The sequence below is a fragment of the Schistocerca gregaria genome, chromosome 2 (genome assembly GCF_023897955.1).
Source record: "Schistocerca gregaria isolate iqSchGreg1 chromosome 2, iqSchGreg1.2, whole genome shotgun sequence".
Classification (NCBI taxonomy): Eukaryota; Metazoa; Arthropoda; class Insecta; order Orthoptera; family Acrididae; genus Schistocerca; species Schistocerca gregaria.
Window position 1 is genome coordinate 433,573,724 of NC_064921.1, and position 19,717 is coordinate 433,593,440.

General features: G+C 44.2%; 1 protein-coding gene across 3 annotated transcripts in view; it reads left to right on the top strand.

Moving 5' to 3' along the window:
* Positions 1 to 19,717, top strand: part of LOC126324835 (UDP-sugar transporter UST74c-like) — a 122,699-nt gene that overhangs the window by 90,787 nt on the left and 12,195 nt on the right. For all 3 annotated transcript variants that reach the window (XM_049995123.1, XM_049995121.1, XM_049995122.1), the window contains exon 3: positions 470 to 570. In XM_049995123.1, the coding sequence (XP_049851080.1) occupies positions 472 to 570 (99 nt within the window). In that variant the 5' untranslated portion in view covers positions 470 to 471. The remainder of the gene's footprint in view (positions 1 to 469; positions 571 to 19,717) is intronic.

Here is a 19,717-nt window from a genome sequence, read left to right on the forward strand (position 1 = left end):
AATGCCAGTGCCAGACTGGCAGTAGTTACCATTACTGTGAGGCCGCTGCAAGATACTGCATAAACTGTCCAGGAGTACACAGCTTAAATAGATAGTTACATGAAAGTGATGATGAGTAGTTGATTTTAATCATAAATCTGTGCAGTGGCCCATAAACAAAATTACATCCACAATTAAGTCATCTGGCTGTAGATACATACTGCAACTCCGAGAAGCTGGGTGTGGGTCAGTAGTTAAGTATAAAGAAAAACAGTTCCATCTGTTTGTGACATTATTTGCTGGTTACTCCTTTGTTCCTAGGACATTAATCTCTATTTCAATAATATAAGTGATTTCATTCACGTGGTGGTGTAAGAAATGTTTGCTGCAAATTTAGCAATTTCATGCCATCACATATTTTTGAAAATTCAGAGTAATTTAAAAGTTTTAATGATATACATTAAATGACAATTTTTTTTATTATTATCAGGTATGGGGCTACCAAACAGTGAGACAACTGAGCCAACAACAGCCTTGGTGAGACGTATTGGTTCTGCTGTGTTGTATGGAGCGTGTTCCTTTCTAATAACCGTAAGTTAGCATGCCTATTGCGAATTGTGGTTTGCTGGTCTCAAATGTAAATAATCTGAATCACTTGATTCATGTACAGAAAACACATCAAAATTTGTGTAAAACTTCACTATAAACATACAATAACTAATAACAGCATGGTGGTGGTAATAAAATTTTGTTGTCTAAAAAATCACACTGAATTACCCCTAGCTCAAATTATTATTTAGTCATCTGTCTCTTCTACTGAATAGTAGCATTTCTCCAGCAGAATTTACTGTAATTGTGTTTTTAGAATCTCTGGCTTCATATGAAATGTGTTTTTGCTCATTAATTTATTGTATATTGGCATCCCCATGTACTGTGAAGTTTGTGCATATGATTACAACTGATAGGTGGATAGCATCAAATTATTTCTCGTGTTGTATGAATAATTATAATGATCTTCCTCAAATAATTTTTGTCTGCTGTCTAGAATGATCATAATTTTATAAATGTATATGGAGTGAACAAATAAGATTAGCAGGTTCTAAAATAATGGGCAACAAGATTCTGAGTGCTGTGCAGTACATGTGTGTCTGCTAATTTTTTCTGCAGTTTCTAATAGAGATGCACTATTTGGACTTCACCAGAATGTTATACCATATTTCATGACAGATTCGTAACAACTGTGATGCACCATTTTTCATGTACTCTTGTCGGCAGAATGTTGTGAATTCCAGCTCACGTCCCTCAGGGGGCTCAACTCTTGTGAGTATGTGCTTGGCTACTGTGTGGGGCCCCAACCCTTAGAGCATTACTCCCTTTCTGTACTACAAACTTGTGCTTCCAATATCCCTTTTACCTCTGCCTCTGTCAGGTGGTTCCCTTGGTGCAGACCCTGCTCGGAACTAGTTAATGATTTGGAACTCGAGTTTCCACTTCAGTTGTTTCCTGCAACTTTCCATGAAATAAATATGTGGTCTCCATTGTTGGGTTTGACATGCTACAAATTTCAAAATTCTCCAGAAGTGCGGATTGTGCAGGAAAGGTCGCTCTATGCGGTATATGCAAGCCATCCCGTTGTTGGAAGGGTCATCAAGTAACTATATGATGGTAGCCCCCTAACCATGTAGGGATCGCACTTTGTGCCTGAGCTGAAAGCTCCTCGTATATGTCAAGAAGTATGTGTGCATTGTGACTGGGGCATGGGGCCCCCAAACAACAGATTACTGGCCAGGTAGCTGTTCCTGAGACTGGATGGTGCTCATGAGGACAAGCCCCGTTCGGAGTGGGTGGCACCGTGGTTGATGAGTTGCAAATGAAGAGGATGAAGTTACCTTCTGCTGGTGGTCATATGGCCTATCAGCTCCATTAGGACAGTCCTAATTTAATGCAGATAAATACAACCCTAAAATGTTAGCTTCCCTGGCTAGACCATGGAAGGAATGTAGCACTAAGCGGCTAGCAGAGAAATATTCCTCCAATATTTGGTTTGCACGATTGATGGGATCTCTTCTTGGTCACATAGCCCTTATTCTTTGTCAAGAACATAAAGGTAAAGTTTGTGGCAGCCATCTCTAAAACAGTGTTTCATGTTTGATCAAAACAGAGTTCCCTACCCAGTCACGGCTGCTGTTAGGTTGCAACGAGCTGGGTGACATACCAGTGAATGTCACTACCCACAATAGGACATCATTTTTCACAGAGACCTGGTCTTGAAGTCTGATGATAACGTGCCAGCAGGGAGTGGCAGGGTGTACGCTTAGTCATGTCCATAGGGTGCCAAAGGACCAGTGTAGCTACCAGTGTCTTCATCTTAGCCTTTGGTGGGGATTCATTGTCTGAAAAGATCAAGGTGGTGGTACACCAATCCAATGTGAAACTGTGCAGTGCTTGAAATGTTCCAAATTCTGGCACGTGTCCTTATGTTGCAATGCTAGCCCCATCTGTAGGGATTGTGGAAGACTGCTGCATGCAAACACTCCTTGTACCACTCCTCCCATCTGTGTCAGCTGTGGAAAGTAACGTTCTCCCTGCTCACCAGATTGCACTGTTTCCCAGAGAGAGCCAACTTGCGAAGAGGCCAAGAAGTAATAAGAGCAGTAGCATCCAGAATGTATAACTGTCTTTTACGCTATAACTAAGACAATGTCGCTCCCCTTTGGCGATGGTACTCATGTCTGTTACACCTCTTCCTACAGTGGGGCCCCAGGACTGCTCGAGCATGCCTGCCCACTTATGGTTGGGGCCTCTCCTCTTGGTTCTTGTCCAACATCTACTTTGGGATCATTGTTGGCTTCCCATCCACCATGGACGTTGTCCCCCCTCCCTCCCAGCAGGAGGCAAATAGTCTTCCTCCAGCTCTTCTTACCAGTACCTGAAACTGATTGAGAAAAGTCCTTGCAGACATCCAAAGCCCCTAAAGACAGAAAGGATAAGATGTCTTACAAGAAAGATTGTGGTGGCCCCCACGCCACACCAAATCTCAGCTCCCACTCCTGTGACAGAGGCGGAGATCATGGTGGCCCCGGAAGCCCCAGATCTCTCTCACAACGGGACCTAGAACCTGTGTGTTGATGCAATAATGGCTCAACAAGTGGCAGCAGATGACTAGGGCATAACCTGCCTCCTTGGTCCCTTCGTGGCCTCACAGTATGTAAAGATTATTCTCTGGTGGAATTGTAGCAGTTTTTTCCACCACCTGGCTGAGCTACAGTTCTTAAGCACTTCCCCTGCCTTTTGTGTTGCCCTTCAGGAGACTTGGTGTCCAGCAACATGGATCCTGGCTCTTTGTGGATACTGAGGATATTATAAGAGTTGTACTGCCTATGACAGGGTGTCAGGTGGAGTTTGCACATATGTTCTGGACACCCTATATAGTGAACTTGTGCTTCTTAATACACCTTTGTAGGCTGTGGTTGTTACGATAGGAGCATTTCATGATATTACCACCTGAAGTGTTTACCTCCTTCCTGATGGTGAAAGTGTCTCGGAACATACTGTTGGCACTGGTTTCTCAACTCCTCCCACCTTTCCTAATCTTGGGTAATTTCGATGCTCATAATCCTTTGTGAGGTGGTAAAGATGTCAAAAACTCACTGGCACAACTTGACCTTTGTCTCTTGAATACTGGAAGGTAGATGGGGTTAAATGTCATGTCGACATAAAGGTCAATAGAGATGGAGCACAAGCTTGGATTGTCAGGGAACGGGGAGATCAGCTGTGTCTTTTCAAAGGAACCATCCCAGCATTTACCTGGAGCGATTTATAGAAATGGCAGAAAACCTATATCTGGATTGCTGGAAGTGGGTTTGAACCGTTGTCCTCCAGAATGCAACTCCATTACCCCCTGCGGGTTCGGGGGTTAGAATAGGTCCGCAGTATACCTGCCTGTCGTAAGAGGCAACTAAAAGGAGTCTCAAACTTTTCGGCCTTATATGATGGTCCCCTGTTGGGTTTGACCTCCATCTCTCAAAATTTTCCGAAGAGCGAGCCGACTGGGGAAGGGCACCTTACTTGGTGCATTGTGTCCATCTTGCGATCAGACCTTTCGCCAGCTTATACACCGTTGAACTACAGTCCTGTCCGCTCTCCATCTCTTGGGCATGACGGTTTCTGCGTGCAGATTACACTTTGCACTGTGCAGTGCCTCTTTCTGCACCGACGGCGACCATGGACCACATGCTACCTAACATCCAGCACGGTAGCCAGTCCGTTGTGGTGGGGCCGCCATGTACCCTGTTGGTTGTAGCCCCCTGACAACACAGGGATCGCTCTACTGATGCCTGCGCCGTTAACTCCCCACGTATGCCAAGGAGTAGATGCCTATCCTCCTGGGGTATCGGGACTCCTGGCAATGGCCATCCTGCCAGGTGGCTCTTGCCGTGGCTGGGTGGCGCCCGTGGGGAGGGCCCTTGGTCGGAGTAGGTGGCATCAGGGCGGATGACCCGCAATGAAGCGTGGTACATCGTCTATCGCTTGTGGCCAGCCGCCAGCAGTCTCTAAGCGTTCTCGGGCTCAGTTTAACGCTCAGAAGTACGATCCGAAAACGTTCCCCTCCCTGGCCACACCGTGTGAGGAACGTAAGTCTCAGGATGGCAGTAGCAGTGATTCGCCCCGCTTCTTAGTTTGTACGAGGGCTGGTGGGGAGTCTTTTCTCTCCACAAAGCCTCAGTTCTTCGTCGAGCATTTAGAGGACAAGTTTGGGGAGGTGGAGGGCTTGTCAAAAATGCGCTCTGGGTCAGTCTTGATACAAACGGCATCCTCTGCCCAGTCACGACGGTTAATCGCTTGTGACAAGTTGGGGGATGTTGCCGTTACGATCATACCCTATAAGAGTTTAAATATGGTCCAGGGAGTTATTTACCATAGGGATCTTCTTTTGCAGTCTGATGAAGAGCGGCGCGCCAATTTAGAGCGCCGGGGTGTACATTTCGTCCGGCGCGTTCATCGGGGTCCGAAGGAAAATCAAATTGCTACAGGTGCCTTCATCTTGGCCTTCGAAGGGGATACCTTACCGGAAAAGGTCAAGGTGATGGTCTACCGATGTGACATTAAGCCCTATATCCCTCCCCCGATGCGGTGCTTTAAGTGCTGGAAGTTCGGCCATGTCTTCTCGCTGCACTTCCAGCCTCACATGTCGAGATTGCGGACGCCCATCACATCCCAATACTCCATGTGCCCCGCCTCCCATCTGTGTCAACTGTGGGGAGCACCATTCACCTTGCTCGCCAGACTGCTGAATTTTTCAGAAAGAGCGTACAATCATGGAATACAAGACCCTGGGCCGACTAACCTATACTGAGGCCAAAAGGAAATACGACCGACTCCATCCTGTGAGAATGACATCTTCCTAGGCTGCTGCTACAACACCTGTGCTAGCCCCGTCTGTTTCTCAAATTGTGGCCGGATCGCCGAATAGTACAACTCCTCCTGCCCCCTCGCCAGTGGAGGGCTCTACCCACCGGGTTGCTCCTGCGCCACCTACCTCAGGAGCAACACCATCCCACCCATCGGGGACGTCCGTCCCCACTTCTAAGCCTGAGAAGTGTTCAACTTCTTCGGCTTCTCACACTCGCAAGGGGTCCCTTGGGTCCCTCCCTTCCCAGGTTTCCGCCAGCGAGAAGGCTGACGACCGACAGTGGTGTAAGTGCCTGAAATCAGCTGGTCATAGGGCTTCACGATCCTCTTCCGTTCCGGAGACTGAATCGGTGAAGCCCTTCCAGTCGGTGCGACCCAAGGAACGGCGTGAGAAACCCAAGAAGAGCTCTCAGCCCAAGGAACTAGCGGTGGCAGCCATCCCACCGCAACCTTTCAGCTCTGCATCTGAGGATGCGGTGAAGATTCTGGCGTCCACTGAGGACCTCGATCTCGCCGGTCCGTCGAACGCCATGGAAAGCACTATCACAGGTGCCAAATCGGAGGCAGCAGGTGACCCAGCGGCGTAATCTCCCTTCCCAGTCCCGTCACGCCTTTCTCAGCCATGGACAACACCATCCTCCAGTGGAACTGCAGCGGTTTCTTCCACCATCTAGCTGAGCTCCGCCAGCTTATCAGCCTTCACCCTTTCTCTGCATTGCTCTCCAGGAAACTTGGTTTCCGGCAATGCGAACCCCCGCCCTCCGTGGCTACCGGGGTTATTATAAGAACCGGGCAGCTTATGAAAGGGTGTCTGGTGGCGTCCGCATATATGTCCTCAACTCTCTTCACAGTGAGTCTGTACCTCTCCAAACACCTTTATTGGCTGTCGCTGTTCGGGTGTGGACGCCACAGGCTGTTACCGTCTGCAGTCTTTACCTTCCACCGGATGGTGATGTCGCGCAGCATGTCCTGGCTGCTCTGATAGCTCAATTGCCGCCACCTTTCTTGTTACTGTGCGACTTTAACGCCCATAACCATCTGTGGGGTGGGTCGGTGGCAACAGGTCGAGGTGCCGTCGTTGAGCATATATTGGCGCAGCTCGATCTCTCGATCTTACATGATGGTGCCTTTACACACTTCAGTGTGGCGCATGGCACATACTCCGCCATTGACCTTTCGATCTGTAGCCCCAGCCTTTTACCGTCAGTCCAATGGAGAGTGCATGACGACCTTTGTGGTAGTGACCACTTTCCGATCTTTCTGTCACTACCACAGCATCAGTCTTCTGGGCGCCCTAGCAGACGGGCTCTGAATAAGGCTGACTGGGACTTGTTCTCCTCCGCTGCCACTATTGAGCCTCTCTCTAACGATGACATTGATGCAGTGGTTCAATCGGTCACCACCGGCATCGTTACTGCCGCCGAATCTGCCATTCCCCGTTCTTCTGGGTCCCCTCGGCGGCGGACTGTGCCTTGGTGGTCGCCTGAGATCGCTGAAGCGATTAAAGCTCGCCGGCGGGCGCTCCAGCGTTACAAGCGACATCCCTCAATCGAACACCTTATCGCCTTCAAACGGCTGCGTGCGCGAGCCCACCGCATATCCGCCAAAGCAAGCAGGAGTCCTGGGAGCGGTATGTGTCCACCATGGCCTCCATGTCACTCCATCGCAGGTCTGGGCCAAGATTCGCCGCCTCTATGGCTATCGGACCCGTCAGCGTCCCTGCGCTCTCACTGAATGGAGCAGTTTGTACTGACTCCGACGTCATTGCAAACCGCTTGGCAGAGCACTTTGCTCTGAATTCCGCTTCTGCCAACTACCCCTTGGGCTTCCGCTCCATTAAAGAGCGGATAGAATGTCGGAGTCTTTCTTTTCGCACCCACCATCCTGAATTGTACAATGATCCATTCAGTGAGTGGGAATTCTGCAGTTCCCTCGCCGCTTGTCCTGATACCGCCCCTGGGCCAGATAGCATCCACTCTTAGATGCTGAAACACCTTTCAGTGGACTGCCAGCGACGCCTCCTCGACCTTTACAACCACATTTGGGTCGAGGGTGAGTTTCCGTCGCAATGGCGGGAAAGTCTTGTTGTCCCCATTCTGAAACCGGGGAAGAACCCTTTGGAGGTGGACAGCTACCGTCCCATTAGCCTCACCAATGTTATTTGCAAGTTGCTTGAACGGATGGTGAGCCGGCGCTTGAATTGGGTACTTGAGTCTCGGGGCCTTCTGGCTCCATCTCAGGGTGGGTTCCGTAAAGGCCGCTCCGCCGCCGACAATCTGGTGAGCCTGGAGTCGGCCATCCGTACTGCCTTTGCCTGCCGTCAGCATCTGGTCGCTGTCTTTTTCGACATGCGGAAGGCGTATGATACGACATGGCGTCATCACATCCTTTCTACGCTTCATGGATGGGGTCTTCGGGGCCCTCTGCGGATCTATATCCGCAATTTTCTGTCGTATCGTACCTTCCGCGTGCACGTCGCGGCCTCATATAGTTCCTCCCAAGTCCAGGAGAATGGTGTGCCACAGGGTTCTGTTCTAAGTGTCTGTCTGTTTTTAATAGCCATTAAAGGGCTCGCTGCGACCGTGGGACATTCTGTCTCCACTTCGCTGTATGCTGATGACTTCTGCCTTTACTACAGCTCTATTGGCATTGCAGCTGCTGAACGTCAGCTACAGGGCGCAATCCGCAAGGCGCAGTCTTGGGCTATAGCACATGGTTTTCAGTTTTCGGCAGCCAAGACCTGCGTTATGCATTTCTGTCGGCGACGCTCTGTTCACCCGGAGCCGTGGCTTTATCTTGACAGCGAGCTGCTTTCAGTGGTGGTGTCACATAGGTTTTTGGGGGTGGTTTTTGATGCCCGGTTGACTTGGCTGCCTCATATTCGGCAGCTTAAACAGGCGTGTTGGCGGCATCTAAATGCTCTGCGATGCCTGAGCCACACCAGGTGGGGCGCCGACTGATCTACTCTCCTACGGCTTTACCAGGCGTTGATCCAGTCCCGTCTGGACTATGGGAGTCTGGCTTATGGCTCAGCATCCACATCTGCGTTGCGGCTGCTGGACCCAATCCTCCACAGCGAGATACGCCTTGCCACTGGTGCCTTCCGGACCAGCCCTGTGGACAGCATACTTGTGGAGGCAGGTGTCCCTCCACTGCGGTTACGACGCCAACAATTACTGACTGCTTATTCTACCCATGTTTTTAGCTTGCCCGGGCATCCAAATTATCGTTCCTGTTCCCGCAGTCAGTCGTCCGTCTGCCAGAATGTTGGCCCCGGTCGGGTTGCCCGATCGCCATACGCGTCAAACAGCTTCTCTATGGGCTTGGGTGTTTCCCTGTACCACCTCCTTTCCGGGCCCCTCTGCGTACACCCCCATGGTGTGTGCCTCGCCCTTGCCTTCAGCTCGACTTGGCACAGGGCCCGAAGGACTCAGTCCGTCCGGTGGCCTTCCGACGCCGCTTTTACTCCATCCTGGCCACGTATCAGGGCTCTGGCGTTGTTTATACCGACGGTTCGATGGTTGCTGGTCGTGTCGGTTATGCACTAACTCTAGGGGACCATTCTGAACAACGTTCGTTGCCGGCTGGCTGCGGTGTTTACACTGCTGAGCTGGTCGCCATCTTTCGTGTCCTAGAGTATATCCGCTCCTGCTCAGGTGAGTCCTTCGTTATCTGTAGCGATTGCCTGAGCGGTTTACGAGCTCTCGATCAGTGTTTCCCTCGTTCTCGTATGCTGAAACACCTTTCAGTGGACTGCCCGTTGTGGCAGACCTGTGGTCTTCGTTTGGACCCCGGGCCATGTTGGGATACCCGGAAATGAAACTGTTGACCGCCTGGCGAAAGAGGCCACTAGTGCACCATCTCTGAAGATTGGTCTCCCGGCGACTGATTTGCTGGCACTATTACGCCGCAAAGTTTTCAATTTATGGGACACTGATTGGCGCAACCTGCCCGTGCCAAACAAACTCAGCCGTATCAAGGAGATGACTACTGTGTGGCGGTCATCCATGCGAGCCAACCGCAGGGAATCAGTCATCCTTTGTCGGCTCCGCATTGGCCACACCCGACTCACGCACAGTTATTTACTGTGTCGGGAGGATCCCCCTCTTTGTCGTTGTGGGGCGTCCTTGACGGTGGTCCATATTCTGTTGGAGTGCGCCCTTTTAACTGTGCTCAGGCAGACTTTTTCGCTGCCTGATACGCTCTCTGCGCTTTTATCCGACGACTCTTCCATAGCGGACATAGTTCTGCGTTTTATTCAGGCAGGGGGATTTTATCGCTTAATGTAAGTGTGAGTTTTTGTGTTGATTCTGGCCTATGGCCTATAATTTATCGGATTTTTTTTTCATGTGTTTCTCGGTGGTTGGCTTTTCCCTTTTTGTTTGTATGGTCGGCCAACCACCGTCACACTGTGTGATTTTAGTTCGTCTTGTCTGGTCTTTGTCTACGTTTCTCTTGTTCTGTGTCGTCTGTCTTATCGTCTGTTGATCGTTTTTATTCTCTGTGGGTGTTTTTAGTATTTGGACAAAGGGACCGATGACCGTAGCAGTCTGGTCCCTCTAACCCCCACAAACCAACCAATGCAACTCCATTATGTTAACCAGTGTGCCACCTTGCTCGGTGTCTTGGAATACTGGTGCCCCCACACTTCAGTGTGGCACACGAAACTTTCCCGGCCATTCTCCTTTCCATCTATATCCAGCTTCTTTTACTGTCCAGCCACTGGAGAGTCCACGATGACTTGCATGGTAGTAACCACTTCCCGATCTTTCTCTTTCTCCATTAGTGTCAGTCCCCTGGAAGCTTGCTGAGATAGGCCCTCAACAACGTTGGTTGGGATGGTTTTGCCTCTGCTGTCAACCTTGTTTCCCCACTGCAAGGAGACACAGATGAGGCAGTTCAGAATACAGCTACAGCCATTCTTTCAGCAGCAGATTTAGCAATCCCCTGTTCTTTGAGATTGCACTGATGGAAGACAGTACCTTGGTGGTCATCAGCAATCACAGAGGGCATAAGAGATCACAGACAAGCTCTACAGTACCATAAGTGCCACCCATCAGTGCAGCACCTTATTGCCTTTAAGTGACTCCATGCCCAGGACCACCGCCTGAAGAAAAGGGACAGAAGCAAGAAAGCTGAATAGAAAGTTCCAATGGTTGGACCACACACCTTCACAGGTCTGGGCAAAGATCAGATGCCACTACAGATATCGTACATCTGCAGGTGTATCTAGTATTACCTCGGATGGTGGTTTTTACACTGATGCAGCTGCTGTTGCCGAATGTTTTGCTGTGCATTATGCTTGAGCCTCTGCATCTGAGAACTATCAACCAACCTTTTGTGTCCTGAAATAGTAGGTAGAGTGAAAGCAATTATCTGTATCTAGAAGCCACCTGGCACCGTATAACGTTCAATTCAGCAAGTGGGAATTAGTGTTGTAGCCCATTGCCCTGATGCAGCCCCAGGGCTAGACCGCATCAGCAACAAAGTGCTCAAGCACCTATTGGTGGAGTGTCAGCGTCCATATTCTTGCCACCTTTAACCACATCTAGAGCAAGGTAGATCTCTTCTCAAGATAGAGAGCATCATCATCCTAGTACTGAAACTGGGTAAACTCCCTTTCGAGATAAACTGTTGTTGCCCAGTTAGCCTCACCAATGTTCTCTGTAAGTTGCTTCAATGCATGGTGAGCTGGCAGCTCTGTTGGCTCCTTGAGTCTTGGGGTCTTCTGGCTCAGTCCCAGAGTGGTTTACGCCATTGTCGTTCTACTACTCATAATCTGGATTTCAAGGAGTCTGCCATCCAAACAACTCTCGCGCCTGATGTTAACACCTTTTAGCTGTCGTCTTGGACCTGCAAAAGGCTGAAGACACCACAAGGCAGTAACACAGCCTTCCCACCATACATGAGTGGAGTCTAGGGGATCCACTCCTTCTCTTTATCCAGAACTTCTTGTCTAATTGTGTTTTCTAGATTCAGGTTGGTGCCTCCAACAGTTCTCTCCATATCCAAGAAAATAGGGTCCCACAGGGGTATGTACTGAGTGCCCTCTTTTTCCAGTTGCCATAAAAGGTCTAGCAGCAGCTTTGGGGTCCTCAGTATCACCCTCCTTGTGTGCTGAAGAATTTTGCCTCTAATATTGCTCATCTAGTGTGGATGTCACTGAATATTGACTGCAAAACACCATACGAAAGGTGTAAACATGTGTGCTCATCCATGGCCTTTGGTTTTCAGCTGCCAAGAATCATGTCATGCACTTAGGTTGGCATCATATCATTCAACCACAACCTTACCTCAATGACCAATTACTCAATGGGATGAGCTTATCACTTTTTAGGACTGGTCTTCATGGCTCGGTTGATGTAGATTATCCATCTTCGCCTGCTTAAATGAAAGTACTGGCTGCACTTTAATACACTTTACTGCCTGAGGACTACTAGCTGGGTTGCAGATTGCACTACCCTTCTGCATCTTTACAAAGCCATGATACAATCCTGTCTTCATTATGGGACACATATGGTTTAGCATTGCTGTCAGCAATGCGGATGCTGGATCCAATTGCGGCGTTAAGACTTGACAGGAATTTCCAAACTAGCCATATTAGCAGCTTACTCTTCGAGGCTGGAGGCCCTCCATTGTGGATCAGGTGCCAACACCACCATATCAGGTACGCTAAATCCAAAAAGAGGTGTTTTGCAGTATATGCTTCCTGCAACCACCCTAGAAGGAAAACAGACAGAGGATGAGATGGTCAGATGAAGTTAACGGACACCTCATGTTCTGTTATTACGAAGCAACAAACTTAGGAACCAACACAACTGGATACAAATCACAGGTATACACAACATTTATTACCAGATACCCAGAATTAAAATTTTTAACAGAACAACGACTAGCTGATCAGATCCGTGTAATAATCAAAAATAACAGGATATCCCAGTCAGAAGTAGAAAACATCAAACAACAAGTACAACAAATACTGGAACAAAATAATGTGCAATCAGAAGAAGAAGAAGAAGAAGAAAATACAGTAATGGACTCAAACATCCCAGAGCAAACAAACAAAGAACACCACGCATCAATTAAACGATCAGAGGAAAACAAAATCTTAAGACAGCCACCAGAACAAGCACAAATAGAACATGAAGTGACACACATGTTAGATATAGAACAAAAATTTCAGTTGACATATATAGAATACAAAGACACAAATACAGACATTAGGCCATTCTTGCATAGACCACCAAATAACTGACAAGTCGAAACAGCAATAACAATAACAACTATCAACACAATCATACACAACAAAATAAATGAAAATACAACTATGGAAGAGTTACCAACTACTGGTATATGTAGGAGCACTCACTACACTAAATATACACACTAGGCAGAGATCAGAACCAACCAACACACAGAAGAAACCCACAAAACCAGCATGGCAACACAGGCTACAGATCAGAATAGAAAAACTGAGAAAAGACATCGGACAGCTAACACAATTTATAAGAAATAAAAATCAGACAAAAAACGAAAAAGGTTAGGTAAAATCTCACAACAAGAAGCAATAGAGCAATTAGATGAAAAGAAGCAGAAATGACAAGCATTAGCCAAACGACTTAGACGATACAAAAAAAGTGAAAATAGAGGGAAACAAAACCAAACATTCAACACAAACCAAAAGAAATTTTACCAGACAATAGATAACACACACATTAAAATAGAGAATCCACCAAACATAACAGCCATGGAACACTTCTGGAGCAACATATGGTCAAACCTGGTACAACATAAGTCACGCACGGTGGATACAAGCAGAAACAGACTCATACAAGATGATACCACAAATTCCTGAAGTGATAATTTTGCAACATGAAGTCACCCGAGCAATTAATTCTACACACAATTGGAAAGCCCCTGGAAATAATAAAATCGCAAATTTCTGGCTAAAGTAGTTCACCTCAACACATTCACATCTAACTAAATTATTTAACAATTACATTGCAGACCCATACACAGTCCCTGATACACTTACACAAGGAATAACTTATCTGAAACCTAAAGATCAAGTAGACTCAGCAAACCCCGCAAAATATCGTCCCATAATATGCCTACCAACAATATACAAATTATTAACTTCAGTCATTACACAGAAATTAATGACACATAAAACAACAGAACAAAATTATAAATGAAGAACAAAAAGGCTGCTGCAAAGGAGCACAAGGATGTAAAGAGCAACTGATAATAGATGCAGAGGTGACATATCAAGCTAAAACTAAACAAAGATCGCTACACTATGCATACATTGATTACCAAAAAGCTTTTGGTAGTGTACCTCACTCATGGTTACTACAGATATTGGAAATATACAAAGTAGATCCTAAATTAATACAGTTACTAAACAGTAATGAAAAATTGGAAAACCACACTTAATATCCAAACATATTCATATAATATCACATCACAGCCAATACAGATTAAGTATGGAATATACCAAGGAGACTCATTAAGTCCTTTCTGGTTCTGTCTTGCTCTGAATCCACTATCCAACATGCTAAATAATACAAATTATGGCTATAATATTACTGAAACATACCCACACAAAATCACACATTTGCTCTATATGGATGTTCTAAAACTACTGGCAGCAACAAACCAACAATTCAACCAATTGCTAAAGATAACAGGAGTATTCAGCAATGATATAAATATGGCTTTGGGAACAGACAAATGTAAGAAAAATAGCATAGTCAAGGGAAAACACACTAAACAAGATTATTACATATTGGATAACCACAGCGACTGCATAGAAGCGATGGAAAAAACAGATGCCTGTAAATATCTAGGATATAGACAAAAATAGGAATACATAATACAAATATTAAAGAAGAACTAAAAGAAAAATATAGACAAAGACTAACAAAAATACTGAAAACAGAATTGACAGCAAGAAACAAGACAAAAGCTATAAATACTTATGCTATATCAATATTAACCTACTAATTTGGAGTAGTGAAATGGAGTAACACAGACCTAGCAGCACTCAATACACTTACATGATCACAATGCCACAAATATAGAATACATCACATACATTCAGCAACAGAAAGATTCACATTAAGCAGAAAGGAAGGAGGAAGGGGATTTATAGACATAAAAAACCTACATTATGGACAGGTAGACAATTTAAGAAAATTCTTTATAGAACGAGCAGAAACTAGCAAGATACACAAAGGAATCACTCATATAAATACATCGGCTACACCATTGCAATTACATAACCACTTCTACAACCCTTTAGATCACGTAACATCAACAGATACTAAGAAAGTAAATTGGAAACAGAAAACACTACAGGGGAACACCCATATCATCTAACACAGCTACACATCGATCAAGACACATACAACACATGGATAAGAAAAGGCAATATATACAGTGAGATGGCAGGATTCATGATTGCAATACAGGATCAAACAATAAACACCAGATATTACAGCAAGCATATTTAAAGATCCCAATACCACGACAGATAAATGCATACTTTGCAAACAACAAATAGGAACAGTAGATGGCATCACAAGCAGATGTACAATACTAGCAAATACAGAATACCCCAGAAGACATGACAATGTAGCAAAAATAATACATCAACAGCTTTCCATACAACATAAACTAATAAAACAACACGTTCCCACATACAAGTATGCGCCACAAAGTGTACTAGAGAATGATGAATACAAATTATACTGGAACAGAACCATTATAACAGATAAAACACCACCACATAACAAACCTGACATCGTACTCACCAATAAAGAGAAGAAATTAACACAACTAATTGAAATATCCATATCCAACACAACAAATATACAGCAGAAAACAGGAGAAAAAATTGAAAAATACATCCAACTGGCTGAGGAAGTCAAGGACATGTGGCATCAGGATAAAGTTGACATTGTACCAATTATAGTATAAACTACAGGAGTCATACCACACAGTATCCACCAGTACATCAACGCAATAGAGCTACATCCAAATATATATATATATATATATATATATATATATATATATATATATATATATATATATATAATTACAGAAATCTGTAATTATTGATACATGTTCAATTACCCGAAAGTTTTTAAATGCAATGTAACATATACCGTACAGTTAAAAGGAAGTCACGCTTGATTAAGGTCCGCATCACTTTCCTTTTTTAACCAGACATAATGTCTGAGAAAGGGATGTATAATAATAATAATAATAATAATAATAATAATAATGAGCAATTTTGTGGTTTCCACTGGAAAAGTGTGAGGGCCCCCCCCCCCTCCGATGCAATGTTTTCACTTAGGTTACTGTCTGTCCTCGCTGCATGTATAACTGCCTTTACATTAACCTTAGCTGCCCTCCTGTGCAAGAAAAGCTTATTTTGTATTGTGTTGTATGCAAACAATCAAATATTGACAAAATTATTTAATAGGATAGATAAAATCTACTCACCAAGTGCCGGCTGAACACACACACATGATGGTTGTGATTGGCAAGCTTAGAGCCAGTGGCTGCTTCTTCAGGCAGAATGGTGAAGGAAAAGGACTGAAGAGGTGAAGGGAAAGGTGTAGATTTCAGGAAAGTCACCCAGAGCCACAGGTCAGGGGAGACTTACTGTATGGGTTGAGAACGAAGTCTTTCTCTCATCCCATATGGTAGGTCTCTCCTGACCTATGGTTCTGGGTGACTTTCTGAAAGCCTAGCCCTTTTCCTAGACCACTCCAGCCCTTTCCCTTCACCCCTCTTCCTTCCCGTCCAATCCATCTGCCTGAATGAGGGGCCACTGGCTGGAAAAGCTTGCCAATTGGAACTGTATTTTATGTATGTGTTCTGCTTAGTAATTTTTTGTACTGTTAAATTATTTTGTAGTAACATACGTAACACGTCATCACTGTCTCTAATTATGCCATCATCTCCATGCTCTACCAGTGTAAGTGGTTGTTTGGAACTGTGACGTGAGTAAGCCATGCAATGAGTCTTATATATTAGTGTAAATTTTTGCACAATTTGCTAATGCTGTTTACTCCCTTAACCCATTAGCACTGGAATTAATTTTTTCGTGATTTTTTTTTAAATTGCATTATTATGTCTGTAAAAGGCATAAATTAAACATCAGAGTTGTTTCGACGAATCATTACCGCCATTAGAGAGATATTTGATGTTGCCATATGGCAACGCTAGGTGCTTTCACTACCTAAATTTGTGTGGATTACAACTTCAACTAAAACAAGTAGGTCATTGAAATTTCTTATTACATACACAAGTTTTGTGCAAATTTATTATTAAGTATTCATCATACAATTGATACTTTACAACACAGCACAGTTAACAATCAAGAATCAAACCTTAAACTTAGCATTATTTTACATGAAATGGAATAAAACAGTCAATACACAATCCCACATTAGACTTTGAACACATTGTTATCACAATAGATTCACAGTCCTTTTGTGCACACCTTTTCTTCTTTTTTCCTCCTATGTGCTGGACAAGGTTGTCAGTCTTATCAAACCTAATTGAATCTGATACATGGCTGCCGGAATATGCCCTTTATGCAGATGGTCTCCCAGCTCCTTTTGGTAATGCTTGATGTCTTTGCAAGTACACTGTTGCTACTTCTCTCTTGAAATCAAGCAGAGAAATAGTTTGGTTTCTTGCTTTATTATACAAAATCCAACTGTTTTGTATGGTGACATCTAACATCCATGTAAAGAGATATCAGTGCCATTTCTTGCTTCTTATTGCAATGTGATAGCATGCTAGATTCTGATCAGTAACTCCCATTTATGTATTATATTTGGCTACCAGTTTTGGTCTGGGTATCATATTTCGCTTTTTTAGTTGTGAGAATCTCTTGACTCGGCCAACTACTTGTGCAGCACATGAAGAGATCATTGTGACAACTGAGTTGTCCAACCAGTGCACATACAATAATCCATCATTCTTCTCTATTCAGATCTGGGGGCTCAACAAACCCATCACCTTCAATATTGTCATTATAAAAAATCTCTAATGCCTCAGCAAGCGAGAAACCTCTTCTAAAACAAAAGAGAGAAAATTTGTCATTTTACTGAGTACAAGCGCCCAGCGTTGCCATATGGCAACACTGACATTAAAACGGCCTAAATGAAGTAATTTATTTCACAGCAAGCAGTAACCTCCAAAGAATATATATTTGAGTATTTAAAGCACAACTATACTAAAATATCAAATTATATATCATAAGTTACTGTGTAAAACATACATACTCGAACTTGTACTCCACTTTTTATTCGTCATTCAGCAAATGACTATTTCAAAAACCGCTTACGCCGCAGAATTTAAATGTATTGTTAAAACTGTTGCATTGTAGTGATCTTTACAGTCTTGTGGAATGGAATCCAGTGCTGCCAACAAACCCATATGATGTCGTGGAATCAACGATTTTTTAAAATGTGTTACAAACGTTGCCATATGGTAACACACAGTGCTAATGGGTTAATACTGTCTAGTGTCAATATATTCGCAACTGGTTGTCTTCTTGCCTGCATTGAGACATATATGTAAAATGGTTCTTTATTGCTAGAAATAGTGATGTTTGTGTATAATTTTCTTTTGCATTATTTTTGAAACAGTCATTCCTAGCATTGTACTTTGTACTTTACAGTTTCTGGAACACTGCAGGCACATCAACAGTTACCACTTAAAACAGAGGGGGCTTTTGAAAGACAGTACAAGTCATTTCTTGTTGCAGTAAGCTTTAGTTTCTGGGAACAATTACTTGAAAGTCATCCAGTATTACAATGTTTCTGGTTCAACTTTTCTTGATTAATTTCATGTAAATGTCACATCAGTGTGTTTTGGCAAATGGAAATAATGTTTTCCTCCCCATATTACAGGATCTGTGTGTTTCGTCATGGCTGATATTCCCTAATGGTGAATTTTCTGGCTGATTAACTGTGTTGTGCATTGCTTGCATACTTCATTTCTTGCATACTTAATTTCTTGAAGAAAAATTATCTCAGGTGGAGCTTTTTATTAATTATGGTTGTTACTGTTACCAAGACCTCTTCCACTTATTTAATGTGAAAGCATACCCTTCTGTTATATTGACTAGTTAATCTGAAGCTCTGCAGGCTTTTTGTCATTAGCTCTTTACTTGAAAGTCAGCCAATATTACCACTTCAGCATCAGCATTTCTGTAGTGTCATACAAAGTAAATAACCTAATACTAGGCCAGCATGATAGTTATGGACTCCGATCAAATTGTTGGAGTCCAGGGTGGTCTTCAGAATCTTGTGAACTTTTATAAATTCCAACTCTTTCTTCATCTGAGTGCCACAAACGTTTGCCCTGGCTTATTATTAGGTACATAAAAGTCCACTTGCCATCATTGCCTCTACAGATCTGCCATCTTGATACTTGTAACACAACTCACGTTAACAGCATGTTACAGGAGGATGGGAGTGAGTAGTGATGTGACATGCTGTTCCTGTATGTTTATACAAATAACACTTGAGACAAAGCAACTTGCCTGTGTCGAGAGCATTTCTTGCACGAATAGCAAATGTCGTACAGGATTTTTAATGGTGTATCACACATTTAAATTGGTCTCAGTATTGCCAATTTATTTACGGAGTGTTTCAAAATGAACATGCTGGTTGTAAGGCATTTTAGCATTTATTACATTCAACCCAAAATTGTAAATAATACACAACATGAAAGAGCAACTCAAACAGTTTCATTTGTATGTCTGTGTGCAATGGGAAGAGTATGGAATGAGAGTGCCTGAAAAATATGTTGAAAGAGTGTGAGTCTTTCATGCTTAGCCCCAAGAAATATCCCCAAACAAAGTTTATGGGCCTCTGTTTTTCGGTGAACCAATGATAACTAACGTTTCTTATCTTGATGTGCTACAGCTATGACCTGTGCCTCATTGGGAAGAAGCTGAACAACACGTCTTTATTTGGGAGCAAGATGATGTGCCGCCTCTCTGTCATAACTCGATACGCGACTGGTTAAACAAAGTTTTATCCGGCCGGCGGATTGGGTGCAAGGGGCAGGTTGACAAACAGCATTTTTTGCGTGCGCCTCTGATACCAGCTGATCTATCCAACTTTAGAAACAGTGTTTAGTGTTGTTGCAACAGTTACTCATAACACATTGATTGAGGTTTTAGAACAACTTGCCTGTTGACTCGACGTGTGATCAGTGTTCACACTGAATAATTGCAAGAAAAAGTGTTTGTGTTTCTCTTTCATTTGGTGTATTGTTTATAATTGTAAGG